General features: G+C 43.0%; 1 protein-coding gene across 3 annotated transcripts in view; it reads left to right on the forward strand.

Moving 5' to 3' along the window:
• Positions 1-6,746: 6,746 nt before the first annotated feature.
• The window catches only part of oxr1a (oxidation resistance 1a), a 135,048-nt gene continuing 119,972 nt past the window's right edge, over positions 6,747-21,822 (forward strand). For 2 of the 3 annotated variants that reach the window (XM_077013070.1, XM_077013073.1), the window contains exons 1-2: positions 6,747-6,898; positions 16,523-16,616. In XM_077013070.1, the coding sequence (XP_076869185.1) occupies positions 16,600-16,616 (17 nt within the window). In that variant the 5' untranslated portion in view covers positions 6,747-6,898; positions 16,523-16,599. Of the gene's footprint in view, positions 6,899-7,209; positions 7,587-16,522; positions 16,617-21,822 lie in introns of those variants that run through there. The other variant, XM_077013071.1, reaches the window with a different exon arrangement.

The following is a 21,822-nucleotide window of genomic DNA, read 5'->3' on the forward strand; positions in this document are numbered from 1 at the left end:
TTATTGTCTGCTACCAGGAGAGGTGCATATTCGCTCACCATCACCACCCTCCTGGTTCACCTGACATTTGTGAATGTGTCTCCTTTTCTTATGCAAATCACAGATGGTTCTTGTCCTTTTTGAAAACATCTTTTTTGTGTGCGATTCAGATGTACATGGCGGGAGTGGTTGTACGTTCAACACTGGGTCTTCCTGAAGGTCACGTCACTCAGGTGTACCGTTGTGCTCTGTTACTTTAGTACCTGTCCTGAAGTGTCAGTCCTCCTGCACAGATAACAATGTTCCCACAGGCCAGAGCTCATGTACATGGAAGGCCATAAGGCAGAGGGTCCCTAATACTGGTAAGGTCATGAAGATGGAAGCATTAGCAGGCCCCCACCAACACGTAGACGTCACCCGCTCATACTCAAGTTAAGCTAGAATGACTTTGCTAAAAAGAACATGTAATCCAAAATACACAAACGATGCTAAGTAAATGCTAGTGTAGCATGATTCGTTTGTAATGTTATAACAACCATTACTATTGGCCTTCATTATTAACATTAGCAATTTAAGCAAAATATTATTTTAAGTCCCCTCTCTGCAGCCCAGGAACCCTGCCAGCTCGTTGATTTATTAATGGAAGCCCAGCGGGGTGTTCATGGGGGCGGCATCAGAAGCATCAGTCACGGAGTCCCTCAGACTCCACATGACGCTCATTGATTTCCATCTCTCTCCTCAGACACTCTCAATCAATCAATACGATAACAAGTCTTCATTTCTGCTCAGAAAACGCTCCACTTTCAATCCTGTGGCCCTCGGCTTCCATGTTCAGCAGCAGCAAATTACCAGGTTGTTCAGAGAAAGACACAATGTACATGGATTACAGGCTTAGACATCCAAACAATAAATTCCACAAAGCTACACTAACCTGAATAGCTGTACATAGAACAAAGACCAGCAAACAAACATGGGAAACAGAGGGCGTAGATACCAGAAACCAACTAGACACTAAACAAGGAACACCTGAGAACAATTACAGGGGGCGGGGTTACAGAACTCTAGGCGGGAAAGACCGGGAAGTAAACAGAAGCACATGGAATAAGAAAACAAAGACATGACAGACAGGAAGGAGGCGGAGCCAGACGTGGCAGACAGATGGGGGAGGAGACAGACGTGACAGCGGTTGTGTTTGTGTGTGCAAAAATGGATATAATTGTATACTGTAAATCAAGAACTGTCAAAACTATCTGGTGTCTGTGTGAGTGAATAATGCTAACTTGGTGTGATTGTAAATATAGTGCTCATAGGCATACTATATGCTGGGGACGCTGGAGACATGTCCCCACCACTTTATATGAAATGTCTAGATTTTATCTCCACCACTTCTTGAAAGTGTACTTTGAAAATATGAGCTCGTCTTTCTGAGTCTGTTAAGTGTTTGTGTGTTTGTTCCAGTGCTAGTGGTACTAGCAGTAATTGTGAATAAACTTCCTGTGGCGGGCAGGCAGTGCGAAATAAAATGGAAGCGATCACACCAAGTCTCAGGGAAAAGGGGGTTTTAATGAATAAACTGAGCAAACCAAAAACCTGTGACAAGTTCCAAATCAAGGATACAATGACCAGCAGTCAACTGGTACAAAGACAAGACGTATATAGGGCCCCAGTGGGCCACAAGGCCCTCACGTCCTAACCGGCATCAGGCCGCTGAGCCCTACAAAAGTTTGCGTGTGTGCAGGCTACCTCCCTGGGGCGCGGTCCTAACCACCACCTTCACGGGCTGGAAGAACAGCCCCAAGGGCCTCCTGGTCACCCCGAGCAGGAGGGAGGATCTCCATATTCAGCAGGAGTTCTTCAGACCGGAGCCCCATGGTCCCCAAACATCCAGCCCTAGAGGGAGGGGCTCTTTCAGACCGGGCTCCGGTCACCCCACAACATAAGGGGGCTCCTGCCAACTGGAGACCCCCACAAGGTCCAGGAAAACCATGATCCACCACCAGCGGAAACCTGCACACAACTCACACACAACACAAACACACACTTACCCTGATCCCCCTACTATGGGGGAGAGGTCTCCGTCTCAGCAGGGGACATCCTGACCCCTCGCAACGCACCCCAGGCCTCCTCTCTATTTTGCCTGGGGGCTCCAAGGCCCCTCATGCAGTGAGAGGAAAGAGCACCCACCGGCTTAGGAGAACCCCCCACGTTCCTGGTTAGGGTCTCCCTCAGGAGAACCCCCCACGTTCCTGGTCAGGGTCTCCCTCAGGAGAACCCCCCACGTTCCTGGTTAGGGTCTCCCTCAGGAGAACCCCCCACGTTCCTGGTTAGGGTCTCCCTCAGGAGAACCCCCCACGTTCCTGGTCAGGGTCTCCCTCAGGAGCTGCACCCTCAGTGCCACAATTGGAGGTAGAACATAAGGACACACCTGGTCATTTTCCTTCCCCTAAATTGACATCTGCCTCAGAGTAGATCTGCTCGTTAGTCTGCAGGTAAAAACACCTGCAGTCATGGAGGGCTGCTGGACGAAGTGGAGTGGCAAGAACCACGACTCCAACAAGAGAAATGTCTCTTGAAACACAAGAGAGGAGTGTGAAACTTCTTGAAGAAGGTAACTCTTCACACATGGTTGCTAAAGATGTGGGCTGTTCACAGTCAGCTGTATCCAAAATATGGACCAAATACTAACAGCATGGAATGGTTGTTAAAGCCAAACGTACTGGTAGACCAAGAAAGACCTCAAAGCATCAAGACAAAGAACTTAAGGCTTTGTTGTCTTGAAAACAAAAAGTACAGCTAAACAGATGAAGCATAAATGGGAGAAAGCTGAAGCCAATGTATGTGACCGAACCGTAAGAAATCGCCTAAAGGAAATGGGATTTCAATACAGGAAAGCTAAAAGAAAACCATCATTGACACCTAAACAGAAAAGAACAAGACTGCAATGGGCTAAGGAGAGGCAATCATGGACTGTGGATGACTGGATGAAAGTTATCTTCAGTGATGAGTCAAGAATCTGCATTGGACAAGGTGATGATGCTGGAACTTTTGTTTGGTGTTGTTCCAGTGAGATTTATACAGAGGACTGAAGAAAACAACCACATTTCCACAGTCCTTGATGATATGGGGCTGCATGTCGGGCAAAGGCACTGGGGAGATGACCGTGGTTAATTCAGTTTTCCCATCCCTTCAATTGAACAGATATTTGGAGATGATGAAATTATTTTCCAAGATGACAATGCATCGTGCCATAGGGCAAAAACATTGAAGGCATTCCTTGGAGAAAGACACATTCAGTCGATGTCATGGCCTACAAATAGTCCAGATCTCAACCCAATTGAAAACCTGTGGTGGAAGTTGAAAACAATGGTCCACAAGAAGACTCCGACCTGCAAAGCTGATCTGGCAACTGCTATCAGAGTTGGCACTAAATTGATGAAGAATACTGTTTGTCACTCATCAAGTCCATGCCTCAGAGACTGCAAGCCGTTATAAAAGCCAAAGGTGGTGCAACTAAATAATGTTACTCAATAAGAGTAACATTTACATTTACTTTCCACAATGTTTTTTTATTTCTTCTAGTGTTTCTGAAAGCCAACAAGTTGCACTTTGGAATGACCTTATTATTGTGTCATATTTTTGATCTGAGTTTGTTCTACAGAATAAAATGTCTGAGTGCTCATCCCAGACTGGTGATTCCACACTTTTTTGCCAGGGGTTGTATTCTAACAGTATTTTTCTCTTTCTACCTGCACTTTATAGTACTTTCAGTATTTTGGCTGCTATATATCAAAGCATATTTGCACATCTTTTTTTTTTCACTCCATGTTATTGCAAGGAAATTTCGTTTTGTGTAAACGTTTGTATTCCGAATGACCAAGATTGCCCAAGTCTAAAGCTAAGACAGGAATATGCTGTCTGTTAACATTTAAGCCTGCTAGCTGTCTTTCCCTGTTACTCATCTTAGCATTTTGACTGGGTTATTACTTATGTCATGTTAAATGTAAGTGTTGTCCATAAAGCCGTTACACTTTTTGGCTCATGTGAATCCACCATGAACCATGTGATTTGAACTGCAGGACTCCCTTTTCTTGTCAAGATGAGGGTCTAAGTAGGTTTGAGGCTAGGTCACATTGTTTGGTGTAGTGCAGTGGGTTACAATGCTGTGTCGCCTGTAGAGAACTGGAATTCAATTCCCTGTCTGGACAAGTGCTATACCAGTAAGAGTCCTTGGGCAAGGACTCTACATTCTGACTCTACATTCATCTACAATTGTTTCATGATTGAAAATGTAAGTTGCTTGAAATAGGAGTGTCTGCCAGATGTATAAATGCAAAGTAAATACCAAAGCAAAATATATTTCACTGGTTTAACAGATGGGTGTTTACCTCACCCTCTGGCTAACCACAGAACCTGCATTCTGAATGCTATTCAGGATATTTGGAACAACAAAAAGAAAAATGACTTCAGACTTAACCACAAATTCAATAGAAGAGTAGTAAGGATGGATTTCATGCCTTTTCAACAGTACGCCAGAATTAATTATGCACGTAGGTACCAAGTTTGGTTAATGCATTAATTTATATTACAGATCAAATGGGTTACCTCTGTTAGCTAGCTAGCAAAGCTATGGTTTTACGTGTTGTAGTGTTATATTTTCGTTCCATGTCTTGTCTTCTTGTAGATGGTTATTTGTCTGTAGTTGCTTTTTGTGGCTGGTACTCACATGTTACATGCTATTTTAGTGTTCTTCCTAAGGGGACGCTGTAGACAGGGACTTTCATAAATGTTAACACATTCAAATAGAGTGATTCACTTCAGTATCTTAAGGAGCCTGCTCTGCAAGTGGTAATCTCTTTAAAACAAATACATGAAATACAGAATATGTATAAAAAGCCAATTATCTGTGAGAATATATTGTTTGTATTGAAAGGAATAGCCTTCATTCACACTCTGCAGTTTGTTTCCACCCACTGCTTCAGATAAATACGTTTATACATGCATATGAAGTGTAAGTCGTCCTTTACATTGAATTCTTTATGGACTACTCATTATGGTCGCCGTGACAACCAGATCATAATCACACATAAAAAAATGACACAAGCTATATATAACAGATTCTGCCGATTTGGGTTTGTGTTATTGGAAGCGTTATTGGAAAAGGCCCACAGACCAACTGCAAACCATCAATCTTACTTCATCATGTTAACAGCTGTGGTTCACCACGATTGTCCAGATTTGATGGAATAAATATCAAGGATAAGTAATTGATGGGCTGGTCAGGCTTTGTTAGGGACTTTATGGTCAGTGTGAACCAAAGAGAATTTTGGACTGGATCACCATAGCAACCAGGTACAGCTCATAGAGGGCATTGTGTAGTTAAGCATCTGACTACTGACCAGCATAGAGACATGTAAGAACAGTGAACTTCTATCTATCTATCTATCTATCTATCTATCTATCTATCTATCTATCTATCTATCTATCTATCTATCTATCTATCTATCTATCTATCTATCTATCTATCGAGAGACAGAGGTCAAGGTCAAAACTTTGTATAATTTAGATTTGCATAATACATTTGTATACACAAGAGATATTAAACGTTTGTACGTTTTGAGATCCTTCAGCTGTGCAAGCAAAGTGCTTTTTATATATGCACACACACACACACACACACACACACACACACACACACACACACACACACACACACACACACACACATATATATATTGGCAAGAGAGACAAATTAAATAGATTTAATAACTTTGGACAATTTTTGTAAAATTTAATTTCTAGAATTAGCCAGCAGTCCTAACAGATGCCACACCAACTTTTGCAAAGAAAAAAAAAAGTAAAGATAAATATCACTTATCCCAAATGCACACAGCAGTGCACATGTTCAGTGTAATCTTCTTTGACAAACAGAAATAACCATATTTCCTATGAATGTGTTGACTTTTCTCAGACTGTTGGCAGTTAGGCCTAAGGCGAAGCTATTATGTGTGACTGATGTATAATAGAAAATTTGTATAAACACTTTGGTCATATAACCTGAGATCAACATACAGAGAATTTGGGACTCTGTGTACCCAGAAATTTGTTGTCATGTTTTGTTGTTGTCTCTGGTATTTTTTTGTCTTGGTAACCACTATGAGCGTTACCATAAGGAATATTCTGGGCTCGCTTCCTGATCATCCATGTTTCCGTGCCTGGTACCGGCGGGGTGGGCGGCTGGTACGGGCGGGGTGGGCGGCTGGCGGACTGGCGGAGCCCAGCGTGACGGTTAAACGGCAAAACGGAGCGCTTCAGTCAGCAAGCTGTGCCGCAGTGACACAGAGCTCCCGTCGGCACAGAAGAGTGCCAGTGACTTGCATCATGTCTCCCAAACACACACGTCCCATAGACTGTCCATGTTTTTGTCCCTTTGAAACAGTCTATATAAAGCACAACCAGAAAGACATCATCACGTCATCTGTACGTTAAAACGTCATTTTCCCGCAGGCGTCATTTTTATCTCCGAACTCCGAGTACTCGCAGGACAAGTCCTTATGATGCTAACTGGGACGGGTTTTTTTTAAAGTGCTAACCTTGAGCATACAAAATATTCTGGCAAATAAAAATGTTGTTTTTTTTTTTTTTTTTACCAACATAATAACTTTTATACTTGCTTCCTTCCCAGCAATAAAGAAGAAAGTTGCTATATAGCGTGCCTCGCTTTGGTATGATCCGATCTTGTCCCCCCCCTCCCGACAGGAATGGTACTTTCTATTCCGAGAAGGTCAAATTACTCCGCATGTCTCCCGCATTCTGCACTATACTCGAGTCCTGTCAAAATAAGAGCGGGACCTGCGCGGTTCTCCTTCAAACCTCCTCGCGAATAAGTGCTCTCAAACATGTCAGACGCTTTATTGTGAAAGTAAGTATCAATATTTCTCCATTTTGCCCTCTTTCGCAAAGGTTCTTAAATGATGCAGCCGGCTTTGCTTGGACAGCGGAAAGTCTGCGACCCAAACTCTTGAACATTAATTTTGTTGCTGCTGTTTTTCCATCCGACAGACGTTGTGTGTGGTGGACCCGAACGGTTCCCAGATACCGGATACCGGACGGAGCGGATATACTGGGTTTTGTCTGTGCAGGTGCACGCGGTGAACCCGATAGCGTTTCAACAACTTTTAAATGCTGCTGCAACTTGGGATAGGAACCGGTTAATTGGACCTTTTCGGTTCAGAAATTCGCCTAGTGCATGATTGCTCTGCATTTCTTTAGGCTTTGGGAAGTGTCATTACCGATGAGCATACTTTGCATTACTTACATAACAGTAATGGGTTGAGTAGCCCAATATTGTAAAACGGGCTTGGCATCCCTGCTTCTGGAAACTGGACGGAACTCAGAGGTCCCTGGTTCTCGGCTGGGATTGCCCCGTTAGTAATGCTGTATGTACAGTTATGTGTAATTGAAGCTGGCTTTTTTAAGAGCTAGTGGGAAGTAATGTCAATCTGCAACATAAAATCCAGATGTGGCTCGTTGACTTTCGTACCAATGTCAATACTACTAACATCACATCCATCATCAATAAGAATGGCAACGACAATAATTAAGAAAGGGTAAGATGACCATAAGACATGTTTAGAACGTGTATTAAAGCATTCATTCATTTTTATTGTGCTGTTGAACGTTTCTGTTATTCAAAAGAAAGAAAAGGAAATGTTTATAACACTTCATGTAAAGCTAGTTTGTTTTGTATACTGGAACAGTGAATTGTTCTACATTATTGTCTAGATTTCAAAAGGAATTGGATTAAAAGAAATGCACGCTGTTGTAATGCACGCTGGGTTTGCCGGTATATGGTTGTCTAGAAGCAGTTATTAACTGGGGTGAGTCAGAGAAGATGCTTATTGCAGGCGTCTGGTGAGCTGTAAGTGCTTGATCCAGATTATGAAGTGATGTGATGTCTTATCACAGTGGCTTCTTAAGCTCTACTGTCCTTTGAATTACTTGTAACAATTTACTAGTGGAACTTTGAGAACCAGTATTTCCCACTACCAAAATGGTCATAAAAATTGAAAGTGAAGTTAGAATAGATAACATCACAATTAAACGGCATATCTCTGATGCTTTAGCACTCTACTGTGATAAATCGGCATCGGTGAGGATCTGTCTGCAGGAGCTGATGAAGTGGCTTCCCTCCCCAACTACCTGATTACAAACAGACCGGGAGATCGGACCTCTGTTATTCATATGTGGGAGTCATTTTATAACTTGTCCAGCTGCCTGCAGGCAGATATGCAGTACCAAAAGCCTGCGAGGTGCAGCAACCTGGGACAGAAACCCCGCTGGAGTTCACAGAAGCTGAAATCCGCTTATATATTCATCATAAACAAGATAGTCCTCTCACGTGAGCATTCACAAATTCACTTTACAAAACTGCCTTGACAGAAATACCGCTCTTCTTGGGCAAATTATGATATTTGAATGGATATTGAATTGGTAAGGAAAGCCTTAATTAATTTATCATTATTAATTTAGTAACAAATACACTTAAACATTCCAAAATGTTACATGTAATAATGCATCCACTTTAAAATCGCAATAGGTTGTCTGTCATAACAGTAGTGGTGGTGTTTCTTGAAGAGACATAGAAACTACTCAACCTGAGCACTTTAGCCTATACCATCTCCTCTGCATGTATTGACTGTTAAATATTTAAAGCCACGCAGGACAGCCCAGAGTTCTCTCAGAACATCCCACCTGCTCTGTCTCTAACCCACCGCCCGATCGCTGTAACAAGGCCACGTGAGCAGAGAAAACGCACGGCAAATTTCAGCTCACGTTTATAAAGTAGGATGACAGCATGCCATGTGAGGGAGAGTGAGTGTGGCTCTTTACCTCGTACACACACACATACACACATGTGGCCGGCCTCGGGCAGACGTTGTTTACTGCTAAAAGCACATCGCTGTCACTTGCTATAAAGGTGAGACGCATTTGTGTGTTAAGCTTAGGATGCGGCTTGCGGCTCTGTGATTTTTGCTTGATCAGAAAGCTTTTACACGAGAACACTTAAGCAAGGGTACATGTAATGTGCAGCATGTCCATGAAACAATCCTTTTCTTTGCTGTGTCTTTGGGGCAGCCTTATGCAATGACTTACTAGCAGCAAAACACACTCGATTTGATGGGTCTTTGGGCATGTTTTTGTTTGTTAGCTCAGGCCTTAAATTGCGACGCACGTACATTTAAGCACGCCATGTGTCCATATGCAATATCTGTGCATGGCTCAGTTGGGACACCCCTGTGACTGTAGTCTGTGCACAGCTGTATCAGCAGCTCAGCAGAGTTACATAACAAGGTAAATCTTGGGGAGTTACAGGATCTTCCCACATAAGCTGGTTACTGGGGACTTGTTTTTTTGAAGGAAAAAAAAAGAGACTTTGAAAGGGAAACATTGAGGATTTAGGTTGCCAAACCAACTAGTTCAGTTTTGAAGGTGCATGGGAATATATATATATATATATATATATATATATATATATCCTGCAGTGTGTCTGTGTTAGGCCCAACGTCGTGTCTACAACATGGCTGTAGGCCACGTTCCGACCCTTTAACACCAGGGCCTTTCCATCAGCAGTGATGATGTTGTGTCTGTCGTCCCACTCCTGTGGTTTCTCCAGCCGCGTCCTAGAGATCTCCAGCACTATACGGATACCGCGATCACTATTCATTTCATTCCTAAACCCAGAACCGGACCAGGCTGGGTTAGAATGTCTAATCTGTATGATGCGGGGGGGTTTGATGGGTTGGGGAAACGCTGTGGTTGATGGTCGTTGATGAGCTTACCCGTGATGTCCTCAGTGACTCGGCTAAGCTAGATCACCTGTAGGGGCTTTGATACAGACTTTAGACACTGGAGGGATTGCTCTTTGCAGTGCCTTCATGTTATGTACAGTGTGCGTCTCACTAGGGCCAGCAGGTCTGAATCTGTGGACGTTGGCTGTGATGCCACTAGTGTTGGACTAAAAACGTGCCTGTCAATAATTATTAACAGTTAATAATGACACCTTTACGTCCTCGCCAACCTTAGTGAATTTCCTGTAATCCTGCAGATGTCTTGGACATGACCAATCAAATGCAGTGCGTACACAATTATGGCTCTTCTTTCAGCTCATGATCCAGTGATCCAGTGATCCAGTGATCCTCTAGTACAGAATGATGGTAGTAACTATTTGAAGTGGCCAGTTTGTTTGAGAGCAGTGGAGGTTGTGAGTAGTAGCACACAGTAAATAGAATGGCAATGCTTCCTTGGGATTATGGAGGGATTTGGATTGCTAAGCTCCAGTAACCCATGCCACTGGGTCAGTGCACCTAACCCCCTTCACTTAAATAGTTTTACCAGTGAGACGTGTGTGCTCGAATAAATTTGCTTGCAGATATTGAGGATGCTGTACATTTTGGCACACATGCCCCTTCTCTATATAAATGGCTGGGGAAGAAACTTGATCTCACCGTGTTTGTCACAGGAAGCGATCAACAGATTTTAAAAATTTCATGAACATGTACTCCAACACTGTGGGATCACAGTCTTCGTCTTATAATGGGAGTTAACATTTGGATACCAACATTTAAGCTGCAGTTTGATATTATAGACTTCTATTATAGACTTATTATAGACTATAACATAGACTTATATTAGCATTCTAGACATGGTAATGGAGAAAGGGACATACACAATTACAGAAAACAGCATAGAAATCGCTCAATAAAAAAGTTTAATTCCATCTCTCTGCAGAAAGACCACTGTAGCCCGTCACCCAAACAATGTTGTCATTGGCATTATAGAAGACTGGCGAGGACCATTTAGCAAAGTACGTTGTGCTGGTGAAGTTCATTGTCAGCCAAAGGATCTTTGCATCTGTATGACATCAGTGTGTGACATCAGTGTGTGTTCTCCATTGAATTCAAACCCGTGACCTTGGAGTTGCCAGCAACTAGCTCTTCCTGCTCTGCAACTTTGACTAACCTGTAACTGTTAGCTGGCTTGGCGTTCTAGGATGGAGGCTTCCTTACTCTGTATGAGTATTAGAAACGGCTTGGTGGTTGGAGTGCACACCTGTCTGTCTGTGGTGCCTTTCCCCTGCTGAGCTGAACCTCCCGGTCCGTTCCCCTCTCGGCAGCTTCGGGTGAAATTATGACTGGGAGCGGGAGGTCGTGTTGGAGGACGGCGCCTCAAGAAGTGTTCGTCTCCATCAACAAAATGTCAGCTGGTGGAATGAGTCAGCGAAATGCACCCCGAGCTCTGTCATGTTGCAGGCGTTGTGACGGGCCCGGGCGAGAGGCGGGACCACTGCTAAAGGCTCTTTCCTGCTGTTTTGCTGACTGTGGCACTCCTGAGCATATAGTTTAGCCAGCACCTCAGCCTGGCTGGAGGCTTATTTCCACCAGGCTAAATATAGGCTGCATCCATTTCTTCGGTGTAATCGAATTACACAAGTCAGGAAAGACATCATGTCGATTAATTTCTTCCTTTAAACAAGGTAGAGTAGTTCGTAATATAAGCACTCCATCAGTGGTCTGGGAGCTACATTTCTTAGGTTCTCACAAACCATTACAGAGGATCTCTTGGTTTTTAATTTTGATGAAAATGAAATGGTACTCTTAATTTTGTCTCCAAGAATTAATCCAGATGTTTTTCTTTCCCTCAGCCTTACATTTGCTTAATAAATTGTGTAAAAATGATAGAAGGAATCGGTGTGGTCTCAGAGGCAAGGAAAGGAAAAAAGCATTGTTTTTGAATGCGTGTGTGGGTACGTTCAATGATCCATGCAATGCAAGAATCGTGGGTGCTCTGTGAACCCTTGGTGAATGAATCAAATCCTAAGGGAAACTATTTTGTAAACTTTTTTTTCTGTGTTTTCACCATCCTGTTGTCTTGTTTGCTGTCACCAGCTGCTCCCTCGATGGTTATGTACACCATATTCTACCCACACCCGTACACAGCCATTAATCACATCAGCTCAGATCAGTTGCAGCCACATTTTAGCCCTTTAAAGGTCATATGGACCTGTTACAAGAGGCTTCATCTGTGCCTCTTTTTTTCCTGTTTCTCCTTTGCTCTACTGTTTTTCAGTAGTACTTCATTCATCTGGCTTGTCAATCAAATCAGTGGTTCATTCGATCACAAAGCAGTCTAGAGTGTTGGAGAAGTGCAGATCATTGCAAAACAGGCTGTGTTGATGCTCCGTCTGATCATCCTGGCAAATATCCACACTGGGTCTTAGAGTGCTGGCAGGCAGTTCACCTTTCTGAGTCAGATGTCTTGTACTCTGGTGCACACTGTTGGCTCTGACCGGGTTCCATTCATCCGTCTCTCTGCTAGGCCCAAACGCCTCTGTTTTCTACTGCAGGCTTAGGTTGGAGTGCACCACGCTCGGCAGTAGGTGTCTGTGAACCTGAATAACACACCTGCCACGCCAAAAAGAAAATAAAAGCTATTGGATTAATGTCAGAGAGGGAGGTGATGTCATTTGGCTCGGCTTATTTTTGGTGACTGGGTTTTGTGGCGGCTTCTGAGGCAGAGCTACACCGCCCGAAATTAGGGAGGGAGCTGGGTGTGTCTCATTAGGGGCGTGGCACATTGAAAGGAGGACCTTCAGCCACAGATAATGAGAGGGGCGTGGCTAGGGAGTAGAGACCGTGGGCCAAAGCTGTCCAGTGGTTGTGAGGTTTTGCTCTGATGCCGGGTCAACCTGCCATGACCAGCGGGATCTCGGCCTTGTGTTGCCGCAGTGATGGCCATGAAAACGCAGGAGGTAAAGCGTTGACCTCCAGTTAATGTTTGTGCATGTAACTGTGGTGCAACCAGAGGTACTGACCTATTGCGATATTGCTGGAGGCTTATGTAACATAATGTAATATAAAGTCAAGGTAGCAGCCTTGGTAAGCAGTTATTTCAGACTTCCATGCCTAAAGAGGCCACTTTGCTTCAGTACGCGAGAGTGGCCTGTAATCATTGTAGTTTGAAGCATTTCCACTGATTTGTATGCAGTGCGCTTGTAGGTATTGAAGTGCATGTCTAGGGTGCATAACAGCGTATGACCTGACTGAAGATTCCCATTAAAACCGCTTTACAATAGAAATGTTTCAAACTAGCAGTCGTGATCTTGCTTACCCAAAACCAATGCATCCTTTAAGCATTTAGATTTGTCCAAAGGTTTCATCTTCTCTCCTTAGAATCCCAAGGTGACCCTCAGTCTGTTGTTTTTTTTTCCAGAAAATCTCTATTCTGTTTATTGATCACTCAGTAGGTCACAAGCAGAAAAGAGAGCTGAGGGCCAGGAGGGAGAGATGCCCCGAGGTGATAACAGGCCTTTCGGCGGCCAACACGAACACTAGAGTTCAGCAGCCACACCAGGGCTATGCACAGATCTGCTGTAATTGGGGAGAAATTTCCATAATTGCTCTGGGTCTTGTGCAAAGCTAATGGGGCCTCTAATCGCTGGAAACATGGTCTACCTTAATGTGTGCCGAGGATAAGGAAAGAGGGGGATGGAGAGGCCTTCAATAGGCCTGAAGAAAATCATAGTCATCGCCTGAGTGAGGGAGTGAGAGAGAAACGGTGAGAGAAATATGTAGAGATAGAGAAAGAGAGTGAGAGTGAAAGTGCTCGACTTGCTCACGTCAGTCGTTTGACCAGTGATTAAAAGTCCTCACTGCTGAGACCAAAATGGACAAATGGAATGTCGATTTTCTACTTACATCTTATGCATTCAATGCACATAAAACAAAGGCTTCTCTCTCTCTCTATCTATCTATCTATCTCTCTCTCTCTCCCTGTCCTCTCTGAGATGTCCTTGTCTCTCTGAAGCACGTCCCTGTCCGTCAAACAGTCCCATCACTGGTCATGGACACGAACGCAGCAGCGTCTCAGCTAGGAAACGTGTCCGCAGGTGTGCGGGGGATGCTGAGTGCCTTCGCTTCACACCCTGCCCAGGAGACGTGTGGAGCAGTCCTTCTGCGCGTCAGCTGGGTTGATGCTAATTGTGTTTGTCTGTGGACTTTGGTGTTTGCCAAGGCAATTAAACCGAACAACAAGGCAGCCTCTGTCTCCCACACAGTGGAGAAACACCAGCACGTCTAAAACGTCAGTGTTTGTAACCTGCGTAAGATCAAGTAACTGGGGGGCGCACAACTTTTATGTAGTGTTAAAAAAAAAAACTCAACTTCTCCACCTTTCAGTGTTCAGGGATTTTTAATTAAATTACATGTAATTTAATTATTTGTTTGTGTGGTGCTGTAGTGTTTTGGCCTCGAGGGGCATTTTGCTATAAAGAAGCAATTTCTCACATCAGCTGTTTGATGAAATTACAGTTGAGGCATTAGAAAGTTGGTATTTAAATTTACACCATGCAGATTTATAGCGCAGTCCAGATTTTTATTGAAATCAGCTGGTTTTTATTGTGCATTTGTTGCTGTTTTGCAGTATCCTTTTTTAATCCTCCAAGTTAAATTTCTCTGTATTTGCAGAATGCACAGATGAAGGACACAAACTTTTTATTGGACCACGAAAAAGGACCTTTGAAAATGATCCTGTTTTGCTCTTCCCAAACGCACGCACAGCTTTGTAATGTGAAATGTTATTTACGGTACTGCATCTTTTTTTATTCTCCCGATGTGTGCTGGAGCACTTACTGAACAAGGAAAAGAAGCCAAAAAACTAATCATGTATTCTTTCCTGTCAGCATATCTCAGAGTTACAGATTTATAAAGAGAAGTGGATCCCCAAAAACACTTTTGTTTTGTGTTTTTGACTTAATGTGCGTCCATTTTCTAACACGCTCCTGCAGAAATGCTGCTTTTTCAGATCATTACGTAAGGGTTAAAGCGGCGTGTCCAGCTTGTGTCCACTTCTTTATCCATTTCCGCAATTTAAAAAAGAAAAAAAACCCTAATCAGGATTCTTGAGGCTCTCGGGTCAGACTCGGATCACGTTAAAGCAACCGCGACGTCCGATCCCAACCGGGCGGCTTGTAACCGCGAGATCAGATGCTGTGCTGAGTCATAGCGCCTCCCTTTTGTGTTGAGCTCATTTAAATACACCACACAGAGCAGCGCACTGGTGGCTCCTGCAGATTAGCGACGCTGCGCTAGCACTGCCGGCTGCTCTTTGGAATATGAGGAGCTGGGATCACTAATGAGCCTGAGTGGGGAGTGTCTGAGCAGCCACAAAGGAGCAGGCCCTCAGAAACCCAACCAAAAAGACCAGCTTCATCACCCCCCCCCCCCCTGCTTCATATTACTATTCTCTCTCTCTCTCTCTCTCTCTCTCTCTATCTCACACACATACTCTCTCCCTCTCTGCCTTGTGTATGCACAGTGAGGGTGCGCGGTACTAAAATGAAGACCTGGGCAGCCGAGCCCTCTGGTAAGATGGAGCCAGGATGGCCAGCACTCCTCCCCAAACACTCTCGCCCCTTTCCCAGACTCTCTGGAGGGTGAGGGAGGGGGTCGTAACCCACGCATGCAGGTGTAATACTAATGTGGGCCATTCCGTCCTGCAGCTGAGCTAACCTTTTCACTCGCAAACACCTTTTACCCTGTTTCCCAGAACACCCTGTGTTCCAAACTAATGGGGGTCCTCAAGAGAAAGTACATCTGTGAGAAACTGTGTTTTTTTTAACACCTTCGGATGCTTGTTTACATCGTCTTGTGTTTACATTGTGTGTGTGTAAATGGATAGCTCTGCTTAATACCTCAGCGAGCTCCAGTCGTCGAGGGCAACGGCACCGCGCGCATAGCGTCTTCTCTACGCTAATGAAGCTGAGCTCATGCCGTCAGCTGACTGCCGGTAGCATCCGGGGTGGGGTGTGTCAGATAGGAGGAGGAGAGCGCTGAACTGTACTGCGTGGTGCCTCCATGTGTCTGCACTTCAAAACCATAACAAAGTCTTAGCACGTCTGCTGCGTTTATAATGTGATGCAGCAGGTACCCACACAAAATCTGTTTTTTAATCTGAATGGTTTTTCTGCCAGAATTGTACTTTGATTATGGTGACTTGCAATAAAGAGCACTGAAACTCAACTCACTCGCACAGTACAATCTGTGAAAGCACCCAGCATATTGCATTCAGCAATCAACAACTAACAGTCGGGTGCTGATGGAGTTTTATGGGAAACGGCATTAAAGATAGGGTGTTTACAGTTTGCCTTTTCTCGGTATATGTTTTTTTTCGGGTTGTTATTTACGCAGCCAGTTTTGATCCCTTGAAATGCTCTGCAGTGTTTGACGTCAGGCCAGTTGTTTGTAACGATATTTCAGAAACTTCGGTGACTCACCTAAGTTTCACTGGGATGTTACCGTGGAAGCAGCAGTAGAGGATGTCTGTATTCTGACCTCTGCTGAGAGCAGCAGGAGACTCCAGATTGAACGCCCTTAACAAAATTAGTCTGGGGCTGTTATGAAACCCTCAAAACCCTTACACTGGCAAAGATGCTCCTTCCGCTTTTAATACTTCCTTCTCTCTCTCTTTCTCTGCCTTTTTGTTTTAGGTCAACTCCCTGAAGGGAGAAACCTCGGCCCCTGACTTCCAGAAGTGTCCACACAGAAGACCCGAGACATTGTCAGCATGTTTGGCACCAAAAGGTTTGTGAAACTAAGTGCTAAGTGTCTGTCCAGGCAGTTTGAAGGGGTAATGCAGCTGGTCTAAAGTGGCAGCTGATGGCGTGGTGTGTTGGTCGAGGCTTTCGCTGGCTCTAAAGGAGCCTGAGGTGGTTCCATCCTGATCACGTGCACACACATGTACTGTATTTTCAACTGACTCCAGCAAACACTTTCTACAAGCAACATATTTTGGTTCTAATTATTATGTAATTGAAGAAAATGACTATTACTTTAAAGCATGTAAACTTAAGCAATTTAATTTTAAATACAAGTCCCCTGTTCAACACTACAATAAAACAAAATACAATGGCAATGTGGTGATGTACACAGGAATCAATAAGCCAAGTTGTTATAAATCAAATCAGGTGCAACTTGTTTTCATTTTAAGGTCACAGTGGCCCTCTTGCAGGATAGTTAAACATAAATCTAGCAAAGTTATAAATACCACATCTCATCAGTAACATGAATTATTACCTTTCATGAGCACAACTGCTTTGAAATATGCTGGGGGTAAGGACTGTTAACCCGGTGTTCAGTTCAGCTGCCCTTCAAATTCACATTGTCGTTAATGAATCACGACTTCATGCATGCATATTCACAGAAAATAAATGAGCTCTGAGAGTAAAAGAAAGTTTTAAGAAAGGCTTCACAAAAGTGGCCATAAATCCTGTCAGTTAAAAATATGGCCCATTTGTAGTACAGTTGTTTGTGAGTGGTGTCACATGTATTATATCATTAACGTTGGTGTTTTCTGATTCTGTCAATAGGAACATATGTTTTATTGGCTAAGCTAATCATGTTATTGTGTGTATAATATGCAATGAATCAATAACAGCCTCTTGAGGTTTAGCTAAGACCTCCATTATCACAGTACTGTACACCGTCCTTGTCTATCTTCAAAGCAGTTAGAGTGCAAAATAAAGAAAAAAAAACCAATCAACCAGGTGCAACACTTGTAGGAAAACGGTGTATTCCATCAAGATCAGTTTTGTCAAGATCTAGAGGTGGTACAACATAGGATGGAGGCGTCTGCCTCATAATTCCCTGAGTAGGAAGTCCCTCAAGAAAGGAGGAAGTTGCTGCTGATTTCAAGCTTTATGTGTACATATCCCAGCATGCCTGAAGCCCACCAGCACAGGCCAAGGTGGTGGCACACGCCATGGTGGGCGTGTTCATTTGTTCCCATTGCTGCTCATCACTTAGAAACTATAAAATAGTGAACAAAATATAAGAGAAATGTGTGTGAATGTATGTGTGTATATTATATATTATCTATATAGCTGCTTGAAGGTTGTGACCCTAACCCATCCAAATCCAAAAAAATTTTATCTGTACACACACTCAAATATATATTTGTTTTCACTAGTTTTTCAACTTCAAAGTAATTTCTCTAAAAAACTAGAAATCTGCTAAGTGCAAAAGTATATGAACTCTTTTAGTTAGTAGCTTGTGGCGTCTCCTTTTGCAGCCATTAAACCAATCAAAAGTCTTCTGTAAGCACAAACGAGCACCTCACATCTGCTCTTTAGGATCTCTGCCCACTCCTCCTTGTAGGACTCCTTGCGGAGTTGAGATGTTGGAGGAACATCTGGCATGGACCATCCACTTCAGATCTTGTCACAGCATTTTTATGAAATTTAGGTCTCCACTTTGACTGGGCCATTCCAGAGTGCAAATCTTCTTTCTCTTAAGCCGTTTCTTAGTAGTTTTGCTGAAATCCTTTTGGTTCGTGGTCTGGTTGTTCAGTCCATTTCTGTCCCATCTTCAACTCCCGGATGGCAGGAGATTCTGGTGAAGAATTTGGTGATGGGTCTGGGAATTGATGGATAATATAGAGACGTCTAGGTCCGGAGGCACAAAAGCTGGCCTTCACATTTCCACCAACATGCTGTTGGGAGGAGGTGGTTCTCTTTAAATGCAGAGTTGCCTTTTCTCCAAACATGGCACATGTGATTTTGGACAGATAATTCAATTTTGGACCCAACTGTCCATTGAATGGACTTCCAGAAAGCCTCTGGTTTGTCCAAGTGCTCTTTGGCAAAGTGTAAACTTTGTTCTTTCTTGAGAGCAGAGGCTTTCTTCTAGCAACTGTGCCATACATGTCATGTCTATTTATTTTTGACCTGATTGTAGATGCATGTACATTTATCCCAGATGCTATCAGAGAAACTCTATGAAGGTGATGTGTGGGTTGGCCGTCCACTTCTGGGCAGAGCTGCAGCGGTGCTGAGTGCCCTCCATTTGTAAATGGTTCATAATAACAGTGGACAGATGGAGCTGGACTCTTTTGGAGATGGTCTTGTAGTTTTCCCCGGTCTGATGGTCTGTCACCACCTTCTTCAGATGTCTCCTTTCCTCTCTGCATTGTTGATCTGTGTGCTTTTCACTTTGGCATGCTTTGCTTTCCTCTCCCTTTTAAAATAGTGTGGCTCAAATATTGTCCCAAGGATGTGTCATTTGATCGGTCTGCTTAATTGATTGGTTAAGCACTCACATGTGTTTAGCCTGTCTTTTACCTAATTGACTATACCAGTGCAGCTGCGCTTAATTTTACTTTTGTCACGGTACAGCCCGTCTACGTGTGTCTATATATGGTGTATCTTGTGGTGTGTGTTTGTGTGTGTGTTCGACTGTGTCGCGCCTGTCTTGTGTCGTTGTTGTTAACTGCTGCACTTGTGTCATGGTGTTGTCTGTGTTGTGTGTGTGTGTGTGATTTCTGCGTTCTTTGTTTGACTTTGATGTTGTCTGACTACGTGTCAGTAAATGTTGTTTGACGCTCTCTGCTCTACTCTATATCCTGTTTCCTCGCACTCGTGACATGCACATGCTCTGACTCCATGTTTCATGTAGTCTGCTGGCAACTTGTACACATCCCTCAAATCAAGTAATTGGAATTGATGAACATTAACCTGAAATGTCATACAAAAGACTGGTGATGAAAATAAGAATCGTGGTTAAAAAAAAAAAAAATTAAACTTTTGAAAACCCTTGAAAAATCTAAACTTTTAAAGGAGTTCATAAACCTATATGGTCATTTTGTGGATTGCAGTGAGAGCCTTAGCACTCTAACATGTAACAAAAAGCTTGAGATTTCATATTCGTCTGATGCCTACATGTACTTGACCTCTTGACCTCCACACTTAACCGCACAGTGTGTGTCCTATGGCCATTTAACTTATGTCAGTTTTCCCTCCCCATTCTGTGGAAAACCACTCGGGCTGAATGTCTCGCATGCAAATTCACACTTGGTTAAATTCGCAGTGAGCGAAACCTTCGTCAACTACATCATCTTTGGTTCTGGGACATTTCAAAGGCCAAAAGCCATTTCTATATAATTTTGTAAACATCTGTAGCCTTTAAGTAGGTATAGATTACTGTTGTAATGAGCTGAACCAATTTTGTGCACACAATACTTCATATGAGGCAAAGGGAACTGCAAAGTCTGTACCATAGTTCATAGTATAGGTAGTAATCATACATAGTTCATAGTATAGGTAGTAATCATACATAGTTCATAGTATAGGTAGTAATCATACATAGTTCATAGTATAGGTAGTAATCATACATAGTTCATAGTATAGGTAGTAATCATACATAGTTCATAGTATAGGTAGTAATCATGCATAGTTCATAGTATAGGTAGTAATCATGCATAGTTTTTACAGAATTCATTAGGACCATCTGTTCTTGGCTCTACTAATAAGGGCAAAGTGCTTGAAGTCCGTTTAGCTAAACCATGTTCCAGTAATCAGGAACCTTCTTCGGCATTTCTCTGTTAACCATGATGGCACACAAAGGAAATTTATGAATGTGGCACTTCAGAAGTTTTCTGTATCAAAACATTGCTGCAAAACATTGGACTGAGAAGGTACATCTTGAAATCCAGATGGAAAGCTATGTATGAGGTTTGCAATGTATTTTTGTTCTGACTAATTCAAATGGCCAAGAAAAGACTCCATATTATCCAACATTCCTAAGTTAGTAATCAAATACCTGTACCCAAAAGTACCCAAAAGGGGAAGAGCGAGATTAATACCAATAGCCAAAGCCAATTAACTTAAACTCTGGCCATGTTCTCGCATATGCACATATGCAATTTTTTCTTTTCTCTCTGGATTACAGTCTGAATCACTAAGCATATGACCATACATAGGCTAGAAAACCTAGCTGGAAAACGTTAATCAGAAACTGGAAACAAGAACAAAACCTCATTACCAGGAGATAAATGTCTACTCGCTTTTTTCTCATCGTAATGGTTCTTCATAGGTTTCTTCCAAGCATGTTCCATGATAATGCTCAGTCCTTACACAGCTTCTCTCTAAATGTACTGATGTCTAAGACATCACAATTCGCCTTACCATTTGACGATTATTGAAAGTTATTCCTATAAAACCTGCAAAGGACCAAGGCAAAGAAATCTATCTCTGAAGTGCTAAGTTCAAGAGATTCGTGAACTGTGTCATGTTGAAAATATTATAATATATAAAACGAACACCCTCATCCCACTGATTATCATTATCATTACAGCATAATTTTGAGCAGAGACTTCAAGATATGATGGAATCTTTCAATAACTCTTTGACTCTGGATGATGTAGCATTGAGGTTTTTTGCTTCACCTTAAATGAAGTCATTACCTAGGCAAACAACTTGGACAAGAGATTAGAACCTGTGACGGGTGAGTGAGTGCAAAAAAAGAAGGAAGTGATCAAGCCAGTCTCCGGGGAAAAGGAGGATTTGATGAATAACGTGCACCAACGCAAAACCCGTGACAGATCCAAATGAAAGATACAATAACCAGCAGTAAACGGGTACAAAGGCAAGACGTATATAGACAGATAAACGACCCTCAGGTGTCTGGTTCCTTTATGGACTACGCCCACCTGAGGGACGAACACAATGTCAACAAAAAGTAAACATGAAATACTGCCACTGTTGGTGGGGGCGGCCGGCAGGGGGCCTCTGTGGCATGACGGTACCAAGGACTGTTTTTCAGACAGAGGTACCAAACACAGAAGAGAATGCCACAACAATAGAGAATACTGGTCTTAACAACAGTTGTGAATTTTAAGCTGTTTTAAGGAACAGCTTCAGGAAAATGGCTTTCCATACACATAATAGTAATCAAAATCCGATTCACTGATTTTGACTTTTGTAAAGGACCCATGCAATCAACCAACATATGGGAG

This window comes from Brachyhypopomus gauderio, chromosome 7 (assembly GCF_052324685.1).
Source record: "Brachyhypopomus gauderio isolate BG-103 chromosome 7, BGAUD_0.2, whole genome shotgun sequence".
Lineage (NCBI taxonomy): Eukaryota > Metazoa > Chordata > Actinopteri > Gymnotiformes > Hypopomidae > Brachyhypopomus > Brachyhypopomus gauderio.